Here is a 17,719-nt window from a genome sequence, read left to right on the forward strand (position 1 = left end):
ATCACAGATAGAACCAAACTAATAGGAAAATAATCAGAACACATCTCCGGAAAAAAACTCCAACGTACAAACACTACTATGCACCTTATCTGTTCACAATGTCTGTGCAGAGAATATACTATGAATCTTCTTTTTAAATGTTTTCTTTTGCCTCCAGATCAGGATGACTGGCTGGGAGAGTTCTCCGGAGGGCAGGAGTACCCCCTGCTGTGGAAGGAAGGTGAAGTCTACCTGCTGCCTCTAACCGAGGAAGACATCGGCTTCTACAAAGCCCCCGGTGAGTCAAAATGGGAAAATAATAGACATTTGAATTCATCCATGAGGACAGAGTGTTGGGTCAAACGGGCTGGTAGCAGTCCCCAGGAAGCCGTTTTAGTATTGTTGACATTTATGTTATGAGATAATAAATCCTCCAGTCTTGCTCTTCTGGCAAATATGTAAATGATATTATTGTTAGTAGAGCGTCTTTAATATCCATGGCTTGTTCCTGTTGTTCTGCGAGATTAATCAGGATCTCTGGCAGCGGGTCGTGCTGCAGTTATTCTGACACCATTTCCTCCCATCCGTTATCAGAGCCATTAGAAGATAAGGGAATAAGCTGGCCCGGCTACAGGACTTAGGGCCCATTTCTATCAGCCGCCCCGGCAGCAAAGGCCTGATGGAATTGGATGTCTTGGCCGTGCTGGAGAAGCAACAAAGTGAAAATTGGCTTGGTTTCTTCTCGTCTCCTCTAAGTCGGTTCTAGACATCAACTCGCAGCCCCTCTAGCCGCCGTGCAGCCCACGGCCCCGAAGCACAACAGGAGCAATCCCATTAACTCCGCATCCTGGAGGTTTAATGGCCAAAACGCGTGATCACAGAGAGCGACTCCATTTGGAGGCGTCTTTTTTTAGAGGGATGAAATGCTTCCAGCAGGATGTGACAAAGCCGAGTGGTCAGGCCTAATTTGTAAAACGTCCTTATGGATGTGTTCATAAGTCATGGATGTGAAAGTTGTGACTGTGTGTGTGTGTGTGTACATGTGCATTAATCACTGCTTGGATGCTCTGCCATACATATGTATAATTATAAATGTAGTTAATAGTGTCCCTTTAAAGTAGCTTTCTTCTTCACGCGGTCTATAGTGAACGTCTCTGTAGGCAACAACACACAGATTAGTGGCCCAACTGGCCGAGAGCAGCTTTGTGGCAGCCTGCTTATCTACTTCGCACAGTGCTTGTTTATGTTGTTTCTCCACATAATAAATGCACAAATCTATTGCCTTGCCATCCCTATTAATGATCTCATTTTCTCTCGCCTTTTTTTTCCCCCTCCATAGTGGTGCATGTGTACAGTTACTTTAAAGATTAGACCAGAGTTGCAGCGGCTTTGAAAGCAGCTCTGAAATTCTCTCTCTCTTTCTCTTTGCCACTGCCTCTGCTCTTTTAACTTTTCTTAATTTGTATTCGTGCTGAAATCCCTCCACTGTCTCCTTTTCGCCAAAGTGCGAGATAATTCTGAGTGACAACTCCACGTCGAACATCACGCAAAATGCAATTCCTGTGATTCCTCCGTGAATGCGTTCGTCACCGTAGTTTGTCTCGGGCTACAGCTGTCGCGCAAGGGACAGGATTCAATCACAGGCTTTTCTTTTTTTCATTTTTTCTTTTTTGTTATTAAATGTAGTGTTTGGGCTCCGCAAAGCTCACCCAGCTCCAGAAATATCAGCCAACGCTACAGAGGACAAGACGTCAAAGATATTCTCTCAGTAGTGTGTGAAAGAGGGAGTTGTTGGACCAGACTGGGAGAGTTTGACATCGTGTGAAAGAAAAAGACAGAGAGAGCATTTCACTTGACTTTCCTGAATTTCCTGTGACAAATAGGCCAACGAGGCACTTATGCCTTCACTTCTCATACCTCAACTCAACCCTCCTCAGGACATCCGAATTTCTTCTTTTTCACTGCGGGGAAAAGTTTAATTTCTAAAAATCTGAAATTGGCCTTTTGCTCCCATCGTAGTTTCGCTGCTAGTGTCCAAGTCATGAATGTATGTAGGTAGACGGACGTGTGGATGTGTATGCATGTGGGCACTTGGGGACACGGTCTTCCTCTGAAGCATGTGCTTCTTGACTTGTCCTCCTCCTGATCCCGGACATCTGCTGGGCGGTTGACCCCCCCCCCCCCCCTTCGGTGACTTCAACAGACTGAACACTTGAGCACAGCTGCCAGGAAATATCATAAACAAACACGAAGCGCCTCCCCAACCCGTCGCTTTGACCCGTCTCCAGCAACCGTTGGTCACCACTTGATTCTGCTGGACAGTAACTGTGACTCTCTTGGCCGAGCAGCGGTTTCGTGCCGAAGGGGACGTCGTCTAACATAAGTCCTTACAGCCATCTGTTGAGAAGCTTCGCAATGTTGATCTTTTTTTCATATCTGCAGCACAGGGCCAAGCTGCTAAGCCTGGAGCGGCAGGGAGACGAGAAAAGGAAACGAAAGAAGGGAGAGAGGAAAAAAAGCTCTGTATTTTAATGAAATAACCGTCACGTAGAAGGGGGAGAGAGCAGCATATGGCTGCTCTTGTGTTCGGTTGAGGAGTGGAAGAGAGTAAAGATCCACGAGAGCAGCTCCAGGCTACCTGTCACTCTGAGTCAAGCTGAAATTGCAGCTAAGGGCTTCACACAACCGGAGCACTACCTGCATCCGGGTCTGCATGTAACCTGCTGGCCTCGTCGTCTGGAGACAAAACAGAGGGGAGATAAAGCAAAGGGAGAAATTGAGTGGAGAGATATAAAAAAGGAGAGTAAAAAGATGGAATAAATGAGAAGCTGAGGGGAAGTCGGCTTGGAAGGTGAAGGAGTGCTTGAGTGAGGTATCGACTCTCAGGTTGAAGTATTCTTGAAACAAATTCTGTTGTGCAAAGAGTTGTCGGAACATATCTAAGTAAAAATGTTGATCACACCCAGAGGCCTGATGAAAAGACTTGGCCTGGCCTCCTCCATCCCTCTCCAAGAGTCTCCGTGTCTTCTCTCAGAGACTCTTGACTGTTAGATCGTCTGTTTCACAAAGTTACAAAAACGGTGGGACGCGGTCCAGCGTTGGCGAGATGCAGGCTGAGGGGATTTCAGACGCTGTTAGACAATCTGTCGAGCATTTTGAGCATCCTCATGCCGTAAGACCACGGCATTAGCAAAGCACTGCAGATGCAGAAGCCACAGGAAAGATTCTTGTTTGTTTTAAATAGCAACTTTTTCATCTATTATATTAGATGTATATCTATTATCTTAGATTAAACATCGCTTTAGGTTGCATAGGTGTATTCATTCATTGCATCTATTCATACACTATAGGAATTCCCCATAATGCTGCATTGTGAACAACATTTGTTGAAATCGGGAGGAGAAATAATACGCTGTTTGCAACTAGTTGGCTGCACAGTCGTGCTTAAACAACAGAGCTAACATACAGAGGTCGCATGCATGCAGGTTAGATAATGATGCGTTCAAGCTCTAGTCTGTAAAAATGAGTATTGGGCAAATGTAGTCTTGTTACATGTTGTATGGTGAGAAAATTGAGGCAAATCATTTGGGATCAACAATAAATTCACAACTAACAGTATGCAAATGATAATATAATATGGGATTTAGTGGGTTTTTTCTGTTTTCGTGGAATTCTAAATGTTGTTTTGACATCTCTAGTTGGGCCTGTTTAAAAGTTTGTCCATCCAACCTTTGCCCTCAGACCGTCTGCACGGTTGGTCGATGTAAGAGCCTCCGGGACTTGTGTTTGTGTGAGGCAGCTGGGATTTAATTGAAATTGAGTTTATTTAATTGGGTTGGAGCAGAGTCTAAACCCACTCATTGATCGCGAAGCTCCGCCGCCTCTCCCCAAAACTTAGAGGGGAATCTATCACTTGTTGCGATGGCGACGCTTTAAGCTTCCTGTGTGGCGGCACAGTCGGAGGACTTCCGAATGAAATGGATCTAGTGGCACAAGCTTTGTTTTGTCTTTTCTTTCTGTTCTGTCGCTTGAAGTTGTTCATTATAATACATATTTACATACATTTTTTGAAGTGAGTTTGAGTTTTGAGTTCTATAAGTCCCAGAGTTGATATCATATATAATATCTCATAAAATCCTCATATTGGAGAACCTGAAAACGTTGATATTTAAGGACATTTAAGGATATTTAAGGACATATTTGACATCTGAAAGCCTCTGCTAAAGAGAGTCGTATCAACCTTATACTCATAAAAATCCTTTTATAAATAATTTGATGGAGAACGATTAAAAAAATGGATTGCGTTACCAATTTACCGCCTGACTGGAGTAATACACTGATAAAGAAAAGCTGAATCCCAGGATTGTGAGAGGAGGAGCATCCTCACATACTGTATACACTCGGCAGGCTGTGGTGTTTACATTTTGTTAAACTTTTAAATTCCCTCCCATTTGTCATGTTAGATAAAATAATGAATATAAATCCATGGGAATGCACAAACAGCAGATCACGCTTACACATGAATAATCCTCTCATTGTTTTTTTTTATAGTGATTCATTACTTTTGGAGAGGGGCCACTCCAGGACGGTCTATTAGGGTTATGAGTAATTATGTGGTACCTCCATCCTCGCAGACAAAGAACCACCAGCGACCACGCTGACGCAGATCAGACTGCGGCGGAATAATGGCCGGCGAGCTGAAACATTTCCAGTCTCCACCATAAGGGAGCAGTTTAGGAAAAGAATATTAGCTTAGTCACACAACAGTATTACCGGGCTCATTACCCATCGCTATGCAAGGAGCGTTCACTATATCTTCCCTATTAATCATTTCAAAAGTAATATCTGTTGACTTTTATTTTCTATGAACATGAGTTTCTTATATTACTCATTATTATAGTGCGTCACCACCCCAGCATGTAGGTCATTACCTCTCCTCCGTTCCCCCAAAATTGTGGCCCCGCTGAGCCCGTTCGCACTTATTAACTAGACTGTTCTCACATATTAAGTAACTGCAGTGACGGTCTGCTGGCGGCTGCTATTCCGTTAAGTGTTGTGTGTCTGAGTGACTGACTGCAGAGAGCAGAGTCTATAGAATACAGCACCTCGTAGAGGAGGGGGCAGAGATTATGGGTTTTTGCATTAAACTTCAACTTAATGAAATCATGAAAATGGAAGAAGATATAATAACCTTTATATCTCTCCTTTACATCTCGTTGTGTCCATTGGTGGCATCTAGAATAAATGAAAAGTTCTGATTTATTCTTCACTTTCAGCATTTTTTTGTTTTCGTTTACTTGATAAATGTAAATGCTGTGTAGGGCTGAAGGGACGCTGTACATTTATTTGTTTAAATAGTGTTATAATAGATGAGAAAAATACTTTACATGAATGAAATCGCTACACATAGTCTGTTTTCATGTGTTTGGGTCTACATCTGTACATCTGCACTGGTATGAGTGGTGGCTTGTTGGAGTATTGATCCCCCCCCCACTGGTTAAGCTGTTCGGATGTGAGAGGGCTCATTGAAGGCGTTCCTGTCTAATTGGTGATGGATTTAATCTCCTCACTGGCTGATTTTTAGTTATCAATATGTATTGATTCCGCGACTTAACTGAGATGTGTGGAAGCTCATTTAACTCCAGATAGCATTTTGTCTTCGCTGGTGATGATTGGTGGTTGTTTAGCCGTCCATCCCATCCATCGCTGCCCCCACCACACACACACACACACACAAACACACACACTCCTGATTGGCTTTCATTGTCTGTTTCCATTGATTATGGAGTGGCATTGACATGAACGATGACTTATTGGACTCCGGACAGAAAGTGCTATTGATTGGTCGTGTAATTGAAGTCTTTCTCCTTCCATCACTGCCTGTTTTTCATTTCCTACAAATACTGACCCTACAGTGTTGAATCATATGAATAGCATGGGGTGATACACTTCCTTCCTTCGTGTGTAATTGTGTTCAGTCACCGCTATGATGGAAGGCAACAGGGTGCTCTGTTATATGAAAAGTTGACTTTTTCCGTTTGGCGTCTTATTTGTGAAAGCTTACAGCTTATTAGAAAGAGGAGAGACACGGTAATGAGCCACTTCTGGAAGAGTGGAGCAATTGGAAGCGGGATACTGCAGGCAACAGGAAAGAAATAGCTTTTTTTTATTTAAAGTTCATGCCGGCAAGGCAAAACGGATCATTACAGAATATAATCAATGATCCAACAAAGACTGAATTGAAAATCAGGACTTTTATAGAACTGGATGTTGTCACTGTGACATCACCCGTTGGTTTGTGGACTACGCTTTGAAGCCAGCTTTTTGGCCTTCGCCTTCATCACCTTGGGTTTTTTTTCTGGAAATCGAATTGATTTGAGATGTTGGAACTGAGTACAATCTACTTTTTGCATCCAGAGGAGTCGCCCCCTGCTGGTCATTAGAAAGAATGCAAGCTTAGGGCACTTCTACATTGGCTTCACTCGCCTGAAAAACATGGTAACCGGACTATCTTTCATTAGGCTGATTCAGAAGACCCCAAACCCAGAAAACAAAGTCTACAACTCAGTCCAGTCTTTACAAAAACTCTGAGGGCAAAAAAAAAGAATAATTTAAACTCCCGTACTTTAGAGTGGAATAGAAAAACAAGTGCCGTTGCAGCTGGAAGAGGAGCTGGAAAGATACAGCAACATTAGTAACAACATTATAAACCAAATTAAGCGATTGGTAGAGCAAATAGCATTATTCATTGGACCGTGAAATAATAAAAGAAGAAATAACAGTTTGGACTTAATTGAAATAATAATTACATTGGGTTTTTACTCCAAAAAAAAGTAAATAACCTGTTACTTGAACTAATTAATAAGGAAATCACAAATACAAGTAAAACCTAACCAGCAGCAGCCAGAAACCTCATTTTGGAGCGTCTAGAAACGAGGCCTTACAGAAGTGTTGGTCGGTCTCCTGGTGAGAGCAGGCTGTCGTTGTGCAGCAGGGCCCCGGCAGAGTTGATAAAAGGGAGGACGTTGGTTGAGCGCATATTAGACGGTCAGTCAGTTGAATTGCTCCGAATGACGCAAAAAATCACCCACTCAAGTCCTTAGCCCTCCCAACCCTCCAGAAGAGTTCAGGCTGTACTTCACACACGATTACGCTTGAAAACAAGGTGGCAACCAAGCGTGCAAACTGTCAGTTCGGCCCACTCGCTCACCTAGAGCTGGGCGAGAATGGCAGCATAGTTGTTGTTTCCTGAAGAATTGTTATGATTTTTTCATTTTCAGAGCATAACTGGTGCAAATTGTCCTGCAGTAGCATGTGATGTTGTCTACTTTTTTCTTTTTTTCTTTTTTGGAGGGGTATTGGACCTTCTGCCTATTTTTATTTATCAAAAGTACCACTTGTGCGTGTTTTTCCTTCAGCCAGTTTTTGGGGGGTAAAGTAGTGGATTGGGGTTACGTCTAGTTGTATCTTTGAAGTCATGTAAATGTGCTGTAATGAGCCAGAGATGAGAGGGTGGGTAATTACACATAGACTCCTGCAGCGCTGCATGTGGGCTCAAAAAGCCTGTTCCCCTCTGCCCTGATGACACACACACACACACACACACACACACACACAGACAGGAATAGGCAGAATATTTCTATATGCACAAAAATAAATACTAATTCAGCTTCCAGGAAAACCCGGTTGCATACACAGAAATCCATCTTTGTGTTTAGTTTGGTTGAGAGAAAGCTGACTCCGCTCACCTCCCTAACATCCAACCTCTGCCCACCCACCAGAGAAATTCCTGGGTCGTCAACTCCACAGCTACGGCCAGCTCTTCTCCATCACCTTCACCTCGGAGACCGCCGAGCTTCTCCCCGACCACGTCACCTTGCTCCTCCAAGGCTCCGGAGTCACTCTGTCTGCCGACCTCTCACCCCAGCCGGTGCCGGACCATGACCCCGGCGTCACATCGCGCCACTCCTTCATTGTCAGGTACAAGGATGCCGGCATGAGTCTGTCAGTTTGTAAAGTCTGTGCACATGCTTCTTTATTATTCAGATTTTTTTTTTCTCCCCCCTATTGTTGAACTTGAGTTCTCTCTGGAGAATACAAAAGTGTTCGCCTGAGTGTGTGCATAAGAATGGGGGGATGTTTGTTTTCCTCTGTGTGCCTGTTGCCTGTCTTTGTTCCTTGTTATAATATATATATATATAAGGAGAGAGAGAGACTGTGCAGACTATCCAGGACACCCATGTACTGACTACAGCTCACCTACGCTGAGCTGCTGTCATGGTCTCAGCAGAATGTGAGGATGTGAGTGCAGCGAGGAGCCTGCTCCCCCGTGTGCCGGCTGTCATGTAGATCTGCAGGTACCGGGCCGCGGCATTACACGTCCAGTTATACATGTTATACAAGATGGCCTCATCCGCTGTGACCTTAAACGTGTGCAGCAGTGGAATGACACAAAAGTCACCAAAAGTGTAACAGCCAAACTTACTATTTATTGTAAAATAATACTAATTAAAAGAAGAGATGAGTGGTTTGAGCTAAATGCAAAAGGTGACAAGCTCACAAAGACAACTCTAACATGAGGACGTAAAGCCATTTTTTGCATTTATTCAGTCATAAACAAGTATTGGAGAAATTGAAAACTTTGCCTGATGATGATGCTGGAGGAAAGAAGAAAGGATCACCAAAGTTATTGCAGGGGAACGTGAATGTGTGTGTTTCTAAATCTCCTTTCACCCATAACCACAAATGTCAAGCTTCTTGAGACGTGAGATGTTTCACTGGATAAATGAACGCCCTGCTGGTGATACGAGTTATAAAGTCAGAGGCTCAGCTAAGCCTGTGAGGACTCGGCCCCTGGAGGCCATGAATCTTCCGTCAGATTGTTGTCGAGATGTCTCGGTCTGGACCAAAGTGGTGGACTGATTGGTAGACATGGCGCTAGCATGGCTGAGGACGGGTAAAAAAAGATGTATAAATATAGGAAAGCTCTGATACCACAGCGATGAAGCGTGTAGCAGTCTGATGTTTTGACTGGAGTGAGGAGGTCACTCCGCCAGTCGGCTCCAGGAGGAAGGAAAAGGAGAGCTAATAGGATTATAGCCACAGCAAGTAGAGAACTAGATAGAGTGTAAGGCGGGTCAATGGCCTGGAAATATATGTGTGGTCTCTTTGCAGCCAGATATGCCCCAAAACCAGACCCTTCAAATTGGATACATGAAGCCCAGGATAGCCAACTTTATTTATCTGTATAGGAAAACGGGGCTTCTGAAGGAGGAAAAGAAGAATATTCAGAATATTATACCAAAAGGTGCTTATATAAATATTACGCATTTAAACAAAACCGACAAGGTTGATTGGTTAGACTTGGACTTTTTTATCTTTTTGAGAGTGGGGTTCAAATACAGTTCATGCATTAGAAATTGTTTAATTTAGGTTGATGGTTAAATATTATATATATATATATATATATATATATATATATATATATATATATATATATATATATATATATGAAGCTCAATGTGCACATGTAGATACAGAAAGTAGTTTTCATCAGTCGGAACTGAAGAGGGTTAGTTGGTTGGATGTTTTCCTGTGTGTGTGTGTGTGTGTGTGTGTGTGTGTGTGTGTGTGTGTGTGTGTGTGTGTGTGTGTGTGTGTGTGTGTGTGTAAGCATTCATAGCTGCCACCCACGTACCAGGATTTGGCTCAGTGAGTTTCTTACTTAATGGCAAAGTTAAGTTTGAATTACATTTTTTTTCCACACATTTTTTTTTTTTCATCCATGAATCTCTGAGTTGAACCATCTCTGACCTGCCGCAGCACTCTGTTGTTTAAATGTCTGCGTAGTATCACTTATTCAGGTATAATGCATGCCCAAGCCTCCCACGCCAACGTGTACAAGTTCTCAGTAATCAGATCACATTCATACAACTCCAGCATATGTACAGGAAAAATATCCCTCTAGCTCACCGTGTGAAACCTTGCCTAAAAATTGTTACTATTATTTAGACCTTCCGGTGGGTATCGCATCTGTTTTGATTCCAGCACAGCGGCACCTCTTTGAATTCAGCGGCAATCAAAGGTTTGCACATTGTAACGGAGAAGGCAGCAATCAAAATCAAGCTGCGGGTGTGCTACTTTACTCATCACCGGCACTCTGCTGCTCTTGTTTTCTGAGTCTTCTGTTAGATTATATTAAGTTTAGCGTTTGTCAGTCGTAATAGCATCTCTACTTTGTTGTACTTCGTTTCCTTGTTTTGTGTTGAGACATTAAAAATTAGTTTTGAGTTACATTCAAGACACAGTAAGGTGAAAGGATGTTTTTATTTATGAGAATTTACAGCCACGAATAAGCTTTTCAATCGGCAACAGAAACGTAAATCTATCCCGAGCTTATTGCCTTCGGCCTGCTGAGAAAATCAGCCTTTTTCTGTCAAGATGGTCCAAACGTCTGCCTCACCAGAGAGGCAGACTGCACGAGAACATGTAGCTTCCTCCGAAACGGGAACTGCCTGCTCCCATCATCTGTGTTGTCAGACCAGTCCAAATTGGGAGGTGGGACTGTTCCACCGACATTTTCTCCCCTTGAAATCCTCTTTGATTTCATACTTATACTTCACTTGGTTTTCCTTGCGACTATTTGCCCCCCCTCTCCTGCGAGGCCTGTTCTTTTCTCCGTCCTGCCCTTCACGGTAAAGTGGTCAATCCGGAGGCGGGAGTGATTGCGAGCTGAAGAAGTGATCACCCCCCCAGTGCGACGCCCCGTGTGGAAGCGGAGTGCAATCAGTCATATTGTTAGGGATCGAGATCTCATAAGGCCCGACGGGGGGGAAGTGGGTAGGTGTGTGTGTGTGGGGGGTGGCCTGGTGCCCACATTCAACCTGTTAAAATAACAGACTTAAGTCATTCTCACCCCCCCCCCCCCCCCTCTCGCGTATCGTAGCCGGTAATCCGTCTCATCCCACTCAGCACCTCCTTCACTCTGCTTTGTTGCAATTTGTCTCCAACTCTGCCCCAGCGTTTCTATCTTTAATTCTCCTCCACAGCATCCGCAGACCAACTTAACTTCCTCCCCGTAGCCAGGCTTGGAAGCCTTTCTTCTCCCCGAAGAAAGGATTTCTTTGTTTTCCAGGGTTTGCTTTAAAGACTGCGGGAAAAACAGCATACTTTTTTAATGTCTCTGAAGGCTCCACGTAGAAATTTGGCGTGTTTTGCAGCCGGGGAGCCCTGCATTGTCCTCTCTGTGTGCTCCGCCGGGTGTGTCCCAGTGCCTTAGCTCCAAATATACACACACATATATATATATATATATATATATATGGAATCACACTCTTACAGACCATAACAATGGGCAGTTGGCTGTTGGCAGCTGCTGAAAGAAATCTAGAGAAGCAGCAATGTGTTAAATTTTAAAGATGCTGAAGAGAAAACGAACACAAGGTTACAGCGTTCGGAGTAAGTTGTATTTTGCCAGGTGGCGAGCTGCACGAGCTCAGACGGGACGTGATTACAGCGCGAGCGAAGAGCTGCATCGGCGAGGAATGGGTCTCTCGCTTGATGGATGTTGTGAAGCGTGTGGGGGGGGGGGCTCACGCTGCAGTCGGTCGTCTGGAATCACACCGCGATTGTTGGCAGTTTGGGCAGGAGTCAATATACTTGTACTGTTGTCTGTGGCGGTGGTGGGAAAACAAAATTTGACAAAAAGGACAGGTCAGTCTAGTTGAAATTGGTTTCGGTGTGTTGGGGAAAGGGAGTAAAAGAGAAGATGCCCACTTCACCTGAAGTATCAAGGTGATGGGAAGGAGAGGAGATGTGTTACTGGCAAGGTGTTGGCAGTATGATGGAATAAAAAGTCTCTCTGTTTTAGTATGGACTGCATTGCTTGGGCTCTCGTTATATTTCATCTTCATGCAGATATTTGCTGTAAACCATGTTTATCTTCCATATTTTTAATAGTTTAGCCATGCTGCTAGCTGGCACTGGGGAAGGTAATGTCGGTCTGATCAGATGTCAATTCATCCCTCACTTTGGCCAAGACGACCATGAAATTGTGTAATGACATGCGTGGTTCCCAGATGTTAACTCCCAATGATTTCAGTGATTCCTAGAGAATCCTCACAATACATTTTGCGCTGGTCGACTGAATACAAAAAAATCCAATACAAAGTAATAAATGATGGTTTGTACCTTGTTTTATGCATTATTTACCATTAAGCTAGTAGACCGTTTGCCAGCTGTCCATCAGTTCTTAAACCACAAATTAGTTTGGCCTCTTGGAGAGAGCAGAAACCAACTGTAAGCACAACATTGGCGCATTAATCCCCTTTAAGCTGATCTGGTAACTTGGCACACACTCTGCCGGCTTGAAGCATCCAGCGGATACGGAGCAACATTGGCATTCATTTGGAGTCATGTGTCAGTTCACTTGATGAATGAACTATAAGTCCAATATTTACTCTCCTCCGGGTGTCTCCTCTGACCTTCTGAGGGAAATAGCTGCTAACTTTGTTTGTCCGCTGATTGGATGTGGGTCTGTAAGACCAATCAATAATAACAGATTTTTAATGAAACGTCCCAGTTTTAACACCACCTTCCTGATGATAGACTTGTTGATGAGGAGATCTTGGATGCACCGTTGGTTTGGTTCCTGTAAATACTGTATTATGGGGCGGAGGCTATTTAAGAAGAAGGACACATCTTCTTTTCTTGCTCCATCAGTGGATCTGGACCCTAAACTGGGACACCCCCCTTCCCGCCCCCCTCCAGGACTTCCATACCTCTCTCTGGTGTCTGTTCACCTAGTAATGAATTTCCCCCGAAGCACCAAGAGCCCGTGGCTAAAGAAAATCTTTGGTTCCTTTTTCCTGAAATGCACTGGAGCTTGGGGGACAGAGACTGTCATTAAGTGTTCCTCTCTGGAGAAGTTCTCCACAGATCTCATTACACTTCTCAGGTACATGCACAGATGCACTTCACTGCATGCTTTATATCATTCCCTCGCACTCTTCTGTCACATTATGCCTCTCTCTGTCGCACACACACACACACACTGAGCTTTCACAGAAACACTTCAATCCACGCGGTTATCCCGTAGTGTAAAAACGCGATTGCAATGTGTCACAAATCGAAAAATGGGAACGTACGCGTTTCCAAACATTTTCACTTTAAGGCATGTGAAAGCATCAATAACACACACACAGGCCACATCTCTGCTGGCTGACAGCGTCTGTGTTCATAGCTGGTAAATATGTTAACCCGTTAAGTGGCCGTGTGTTCCCACACGACACAGAGATCATTTCAAAATCGGATAAAGGAAAAGGTGTATGGAAGCGTGGGGATTGGAGCGCGGGGGATTGATGACAGGAGGTGAAAGGCAGCATCCACTCTTCTCCCTGACGTTCCCTCTGCTCGCTGTCTGTTCCCTTGAAGCCAGGCAGGTTTTATCGCCTTGCTTGTATCTGTATGTGTACGCCTGCAGCATGTAAGCATAATATTTATGCCACAGGGAACCCCACAGATGCTCGGGCCATGTTACAGCCGACTGATAAACATATCACGTATCATTGGAATGAAAGGTACGAGCCAATCTGCAGGAGTCAGCAGAGCTCAAGTATAAGTCCAGGCATGTGGTCCATCTGGCACTGAGCTCATTTCTGTCATGCTTTTAAAAGGCACTGACTTTGATAATAGAGCAGGGCCAGCTAAATATATTGAAAAGAGTCACATTGCTGCCAAAAAAAGGGGTTTGGGGGGGGGGGGGGGGGGAGTGACTGAGCAAAGCTAGAGGAAGCCTGGACTTTCTGTGTGCCTGAGATTCATCTGTGATTTATTACATCCCCAAGCCAAAAAACAAAGTTCTTGTATTACTTGAGTTAACAATAACTTTTACAAGATAACCAGAATACTTGCTGCGGATACTTAAAGAATGATGAGCACACTTACTAACTAACTAATTAAGCAATCCATCCAATAATCGTTAAAATCTGTACCGTTTTGTTATAATTGGCAGCAACTTTGGGCTTTCAACAGCCTCGTGATCAATAAATCAAAAGCATCAATCCATCAAGGAGGCTTACAACAACAAAAACCCTGAAGATGAATAGATTAATCAATAAATAAAGCAGATAGCTATTCAATTATTTCTTTACAGATGCATAACTACGAAGTTGTTACAGCCGAGCATGATGACTCATTTTACTTTTTTCCCTAGTTTTACAGTTTGTATTGATATTAAAAGGCAATTAATTAAAACTGTGGAGCTTCCACGAGCAGATTTGCACAATTAGAACCAGCTTTCTGCAAAATGATATGATTCATAATTTGTTCTATTGGAGTAACTAATTTGTATTTTTCAATTTTACAATCACTTATCTTCCCGGTCGCTTATCATTTCTCTGTTTCCTCCTTCTCTGTCGTTCACACACACCGTCTTGCTCACCTTGTATCTCTGTTCCCTAAGGGTGTGTGTGTGTGTGTGTGTGTGTGTGTGTGTGTGTGGAGCTGGGGGGTGAGGTGGCTTTGGTGTCCAGCATTCTTCTCGGCTTTTCTCTTCCCGATGATCTCCTCTCATCCTCAGCGGAGCGGGCTTAATTACAGCGTGGCTCCCCTCGCTCTGCTTGCTGCTGATTAAAAGGGACACTGACGCTCCATAGGGAAGGCATGACTGTGAGTTTGTTCACTTTCATGCACACTCCGCTTATCTCTGTCTGACCAGCTCCATTACCATGGCTTTGAGGCCCGGTTTGTAATTGCCTCTCTTTATTACTGTGCCTACATGTCAGGCCAAGGAACAAGGACCCTACGCATCAGTAGAGAGTCCGTGTGGCAAACCAGGGATATGCACACACACACACACACACACACACAGATGCTGTCACGTGCACAGCATGAATGCTGAGACAGAGGCCGTGCAAAACAAAACAGTTGACCTAATAAAATAGAGGCCATCCACTCACACATGAAAGGCCTGACTTTGGCCGATACGGTCAACAAACTAAAGGTTTTGCACTTCATTCTTTTATGGTTTTCGCCTGTGATCACAAGGTTCCTGTATTATAGTTAATTAGCACTTAAAATAAGATAATATAACTGTGGTTAATTAGTGGGAACATACCCCCGGACCTGAGGCACAGTGATGCATGGCCCCTATAGACAATGCTACTGTGCTGATGAGTTACCATGTTCACCATATTGCTGTATTTTAATGTGTTGGCATGTTAGAATTTGCTAATTACAGCAGAGGCCGATGGGAATGTCATTCGTTTTTCAGGTATTTGTACAGTTTGGATTGAGATCTTTTTTGTGCCAGATGAAAAGTTAAGGGAAACCAAACTTGGCCCAATACATTCTGAGGGGAACACCAATGTGTAAACCACATTTTCAGGCAATTCCTGCAGTAGTAGTTGTTTTGTTGACACAACAAATGTCAACCCTCATGGTGCCACGAACCAAAAAGGGGTTCATCCTCTGTAAATGATGAAAATGTCAGCTGCGCTAGGATGCCAAAAATCCTCTTGCATCCCCTGGTTGTGAAACAATCCTTTGGTTTTCTTCCTGCAGAGCACCTGGACCAACATTCACTTATTCACACCTGTATGTGGAGCCGCAGTCGTGATGGCTCATTTAAAACCGAGACACTCATGAATACGTATTAACGATTACATACTACTTATAGAAAGCGTTTCCTGTAATTGTCTTTCACACACCTGCACATGAATCTGTTCACCATGCTCTCCGTTGGGACCTTCACACACGATTCCTGGGAGAAAACGTCGCCACATATCGCCTGTGTGTGTGTGTGTGTGTGTGTGTGTGTGTGTGTGTGTGTGTGTGTGTGTGTGTGTGTGTGTGTGTGTGTGTGTGTGCGCGTGTGTGTGTGTGTGTGTGCGGCTGACACAGCACCTCTCATCGAGATGGAAAGAGTGCACGGTTCCTGGAGTAAAACAGGCAGATGTCAGCTGTGCAGCCTGGCTTTGCAGAACATCCTTCAGCAGATGGCAAAGTTCAGTGATCAAGACCCCGAATATGTGTCGAAGTCAGCACATCACACTTCTTTCTCCACGCCGCGTGTGTCGGCTGGTAATCCCGGAGAAAAAGTCAAGCGTGTGTGCGACAGGGCATTTCTTATCTTCTTGGTCGCACAAACAAATCCCCACCAATTAGGCTTTTGTACCTTGGTGTCACAATTTGTTAGCATTTGAATGCACAATACTGTAAATGATGTGATTTCTGTGGTGTTTTTCGCAGGCTCCATGAAAACGAGATGAGATTCAAACCTCCGTTGTCTGCCTTCCAGTTCCAAAAAGTCCTTTACAACCTGACAGCTCTCAGCATCAGCAACGCTGGAGGACAGAACTGTAAGTGTGTGTCTCTGTGTGTCTCGGTGTGGTTGTTATTGTCAAATATGATCTTTTAACTTAACTACTACTACTGCTTTTTTTATGTTGCACTACACTAACAGTTTACAAACATCATGTAATATAAGACGAGCAAAGTTTGCCCCAGAAAGATTCCAAAACCTTGACATATTTATTGATTAAAAATACATTTTACATCACAAAGAAGCGACAGCTGCACCAAAAATAGTTCCTAAAACAATGTCAGTGCTTGTATTCGGGGGAATAGCTCAACCGTTCCAAATCTGGCTCCGTAAAAGAACGGGACATTTATTCCCAGATGTTAGAAACTAGTTCTGGAAATCCTCCTGCTTTTCTTTCTTTTTTACGGTATCCTTCCTCCCTCTCCATCTGATAGTCTGTGTTGTAAAAGTACAGGCTGGATCTGAGAGGCATTACTGTGGATTACAGCGCCGAGAAGACGGAACATCTGGTCAGAATCACCAGCTCCCTCACACTTACTTACACCATTTTAATTAGTTGCTCGGTGGCGGCGGCGTGACGCACACCCTCTTGTGTCGCTGCCACGTGCGCCACACAAGTTTGTGCACGCAGAAACGAAAAAAAATCCGAGGCCCAGTCATGCATATTCCGTCAAACTGTTCCACTTAGCCGGCCGCCCACGTGGACACGCAAACAAAGTCAAGCACACAGTTTACACAGCATCAGCGGCACATCACAGGGGAGAAACGCTGGTAATGATTTGTGTTAGGTCTCAAACACAGTGTGTTAGAAGTGCCTTATCGCCGCAGGCTGCACCACTAACTTTAATTCCATATTCCCATAAAGCCGTCCTCTCATCTTTCTCCTCACTCCCTCCTTTATGTTTTAAATTCCTCCGCACCGCACAGAAATCTCTTGTAACAGGATTGTATTATTTTAATGAGAGTATTGTCTTTAGACTATGAAGTCGGGCTTCGACAGAAGTCACGGGGAAAAGGCCTTTCATTTTTCTCCCCGCCGCAAATTGTGCTTTTGAGTTCACATAGCCTCATTGGAAGTTTGTGATAAATGGCTTAATGTACAGGCACCTTAAAGAGACCTAAACTGTCATAGCTCACAGGGCTGCGGAGAGCCATTCAAGATTAAAGGGAATTAAAATCTCCTCTTGTTTGACGAGCTTTCTCATAGGAAGGATTGATGGAGAGAACTTGAGCACGACTGTTGAAATAACTGTTGGGTTGAGTTTGCGAATATTGTTTTAAATACACATTTTTCCCGGTTGAACGAGCTAAGGAGGTAGAGGAGAGTAAAGGGTGTGGGATGAGACGAGTCACGCCGAGGGTAGAGGACAGGCTGGATTATCCCTCCGTGGTGCAAATGAACCCGGTTTCATTGCCGCT

At 44.0% G+C, this 17,719-nt stretch overlaps 1 protein-coding gene across 1 annotated transcript in view; it reads left to right on the forward strand.

The window, feature by feature from the left end:
* Positions 1–17,719, forward strand: part of lamc3 (laminin, gamma 3) — an 88,149-nt gene that overhangs the window by 44,638 nt on the left and 25,792 nt on the right. The window contains exons 9-11 of the mRNA XM_084036135.1: positions 158–277; positions 7,761–7,959; positions 16,228–16,337. Coding sequence (XP_083892261.1) covers positions 158–277; positions 7,761–7,959; positions 16,228–16,337 — 429 coding nt within the window. The remainder of the gene's footprint in view (positions 1–157; positions 278–7,760; positions 7,960–16,227; positions 16,338–17,719) is intronic.

This window comes from Eutrigla gurnardus (assembly GCF_963514095.1).
Source record: "Eutrigla gurnardus genome assembly, chromosome: 19".
NCBI classification, from domain to species: Eukaryota; Metazoa; Chordata; class Actinopteri; order Perciformes; family Triglidae; genus Eutrigla; species Eutrigla gurnardus.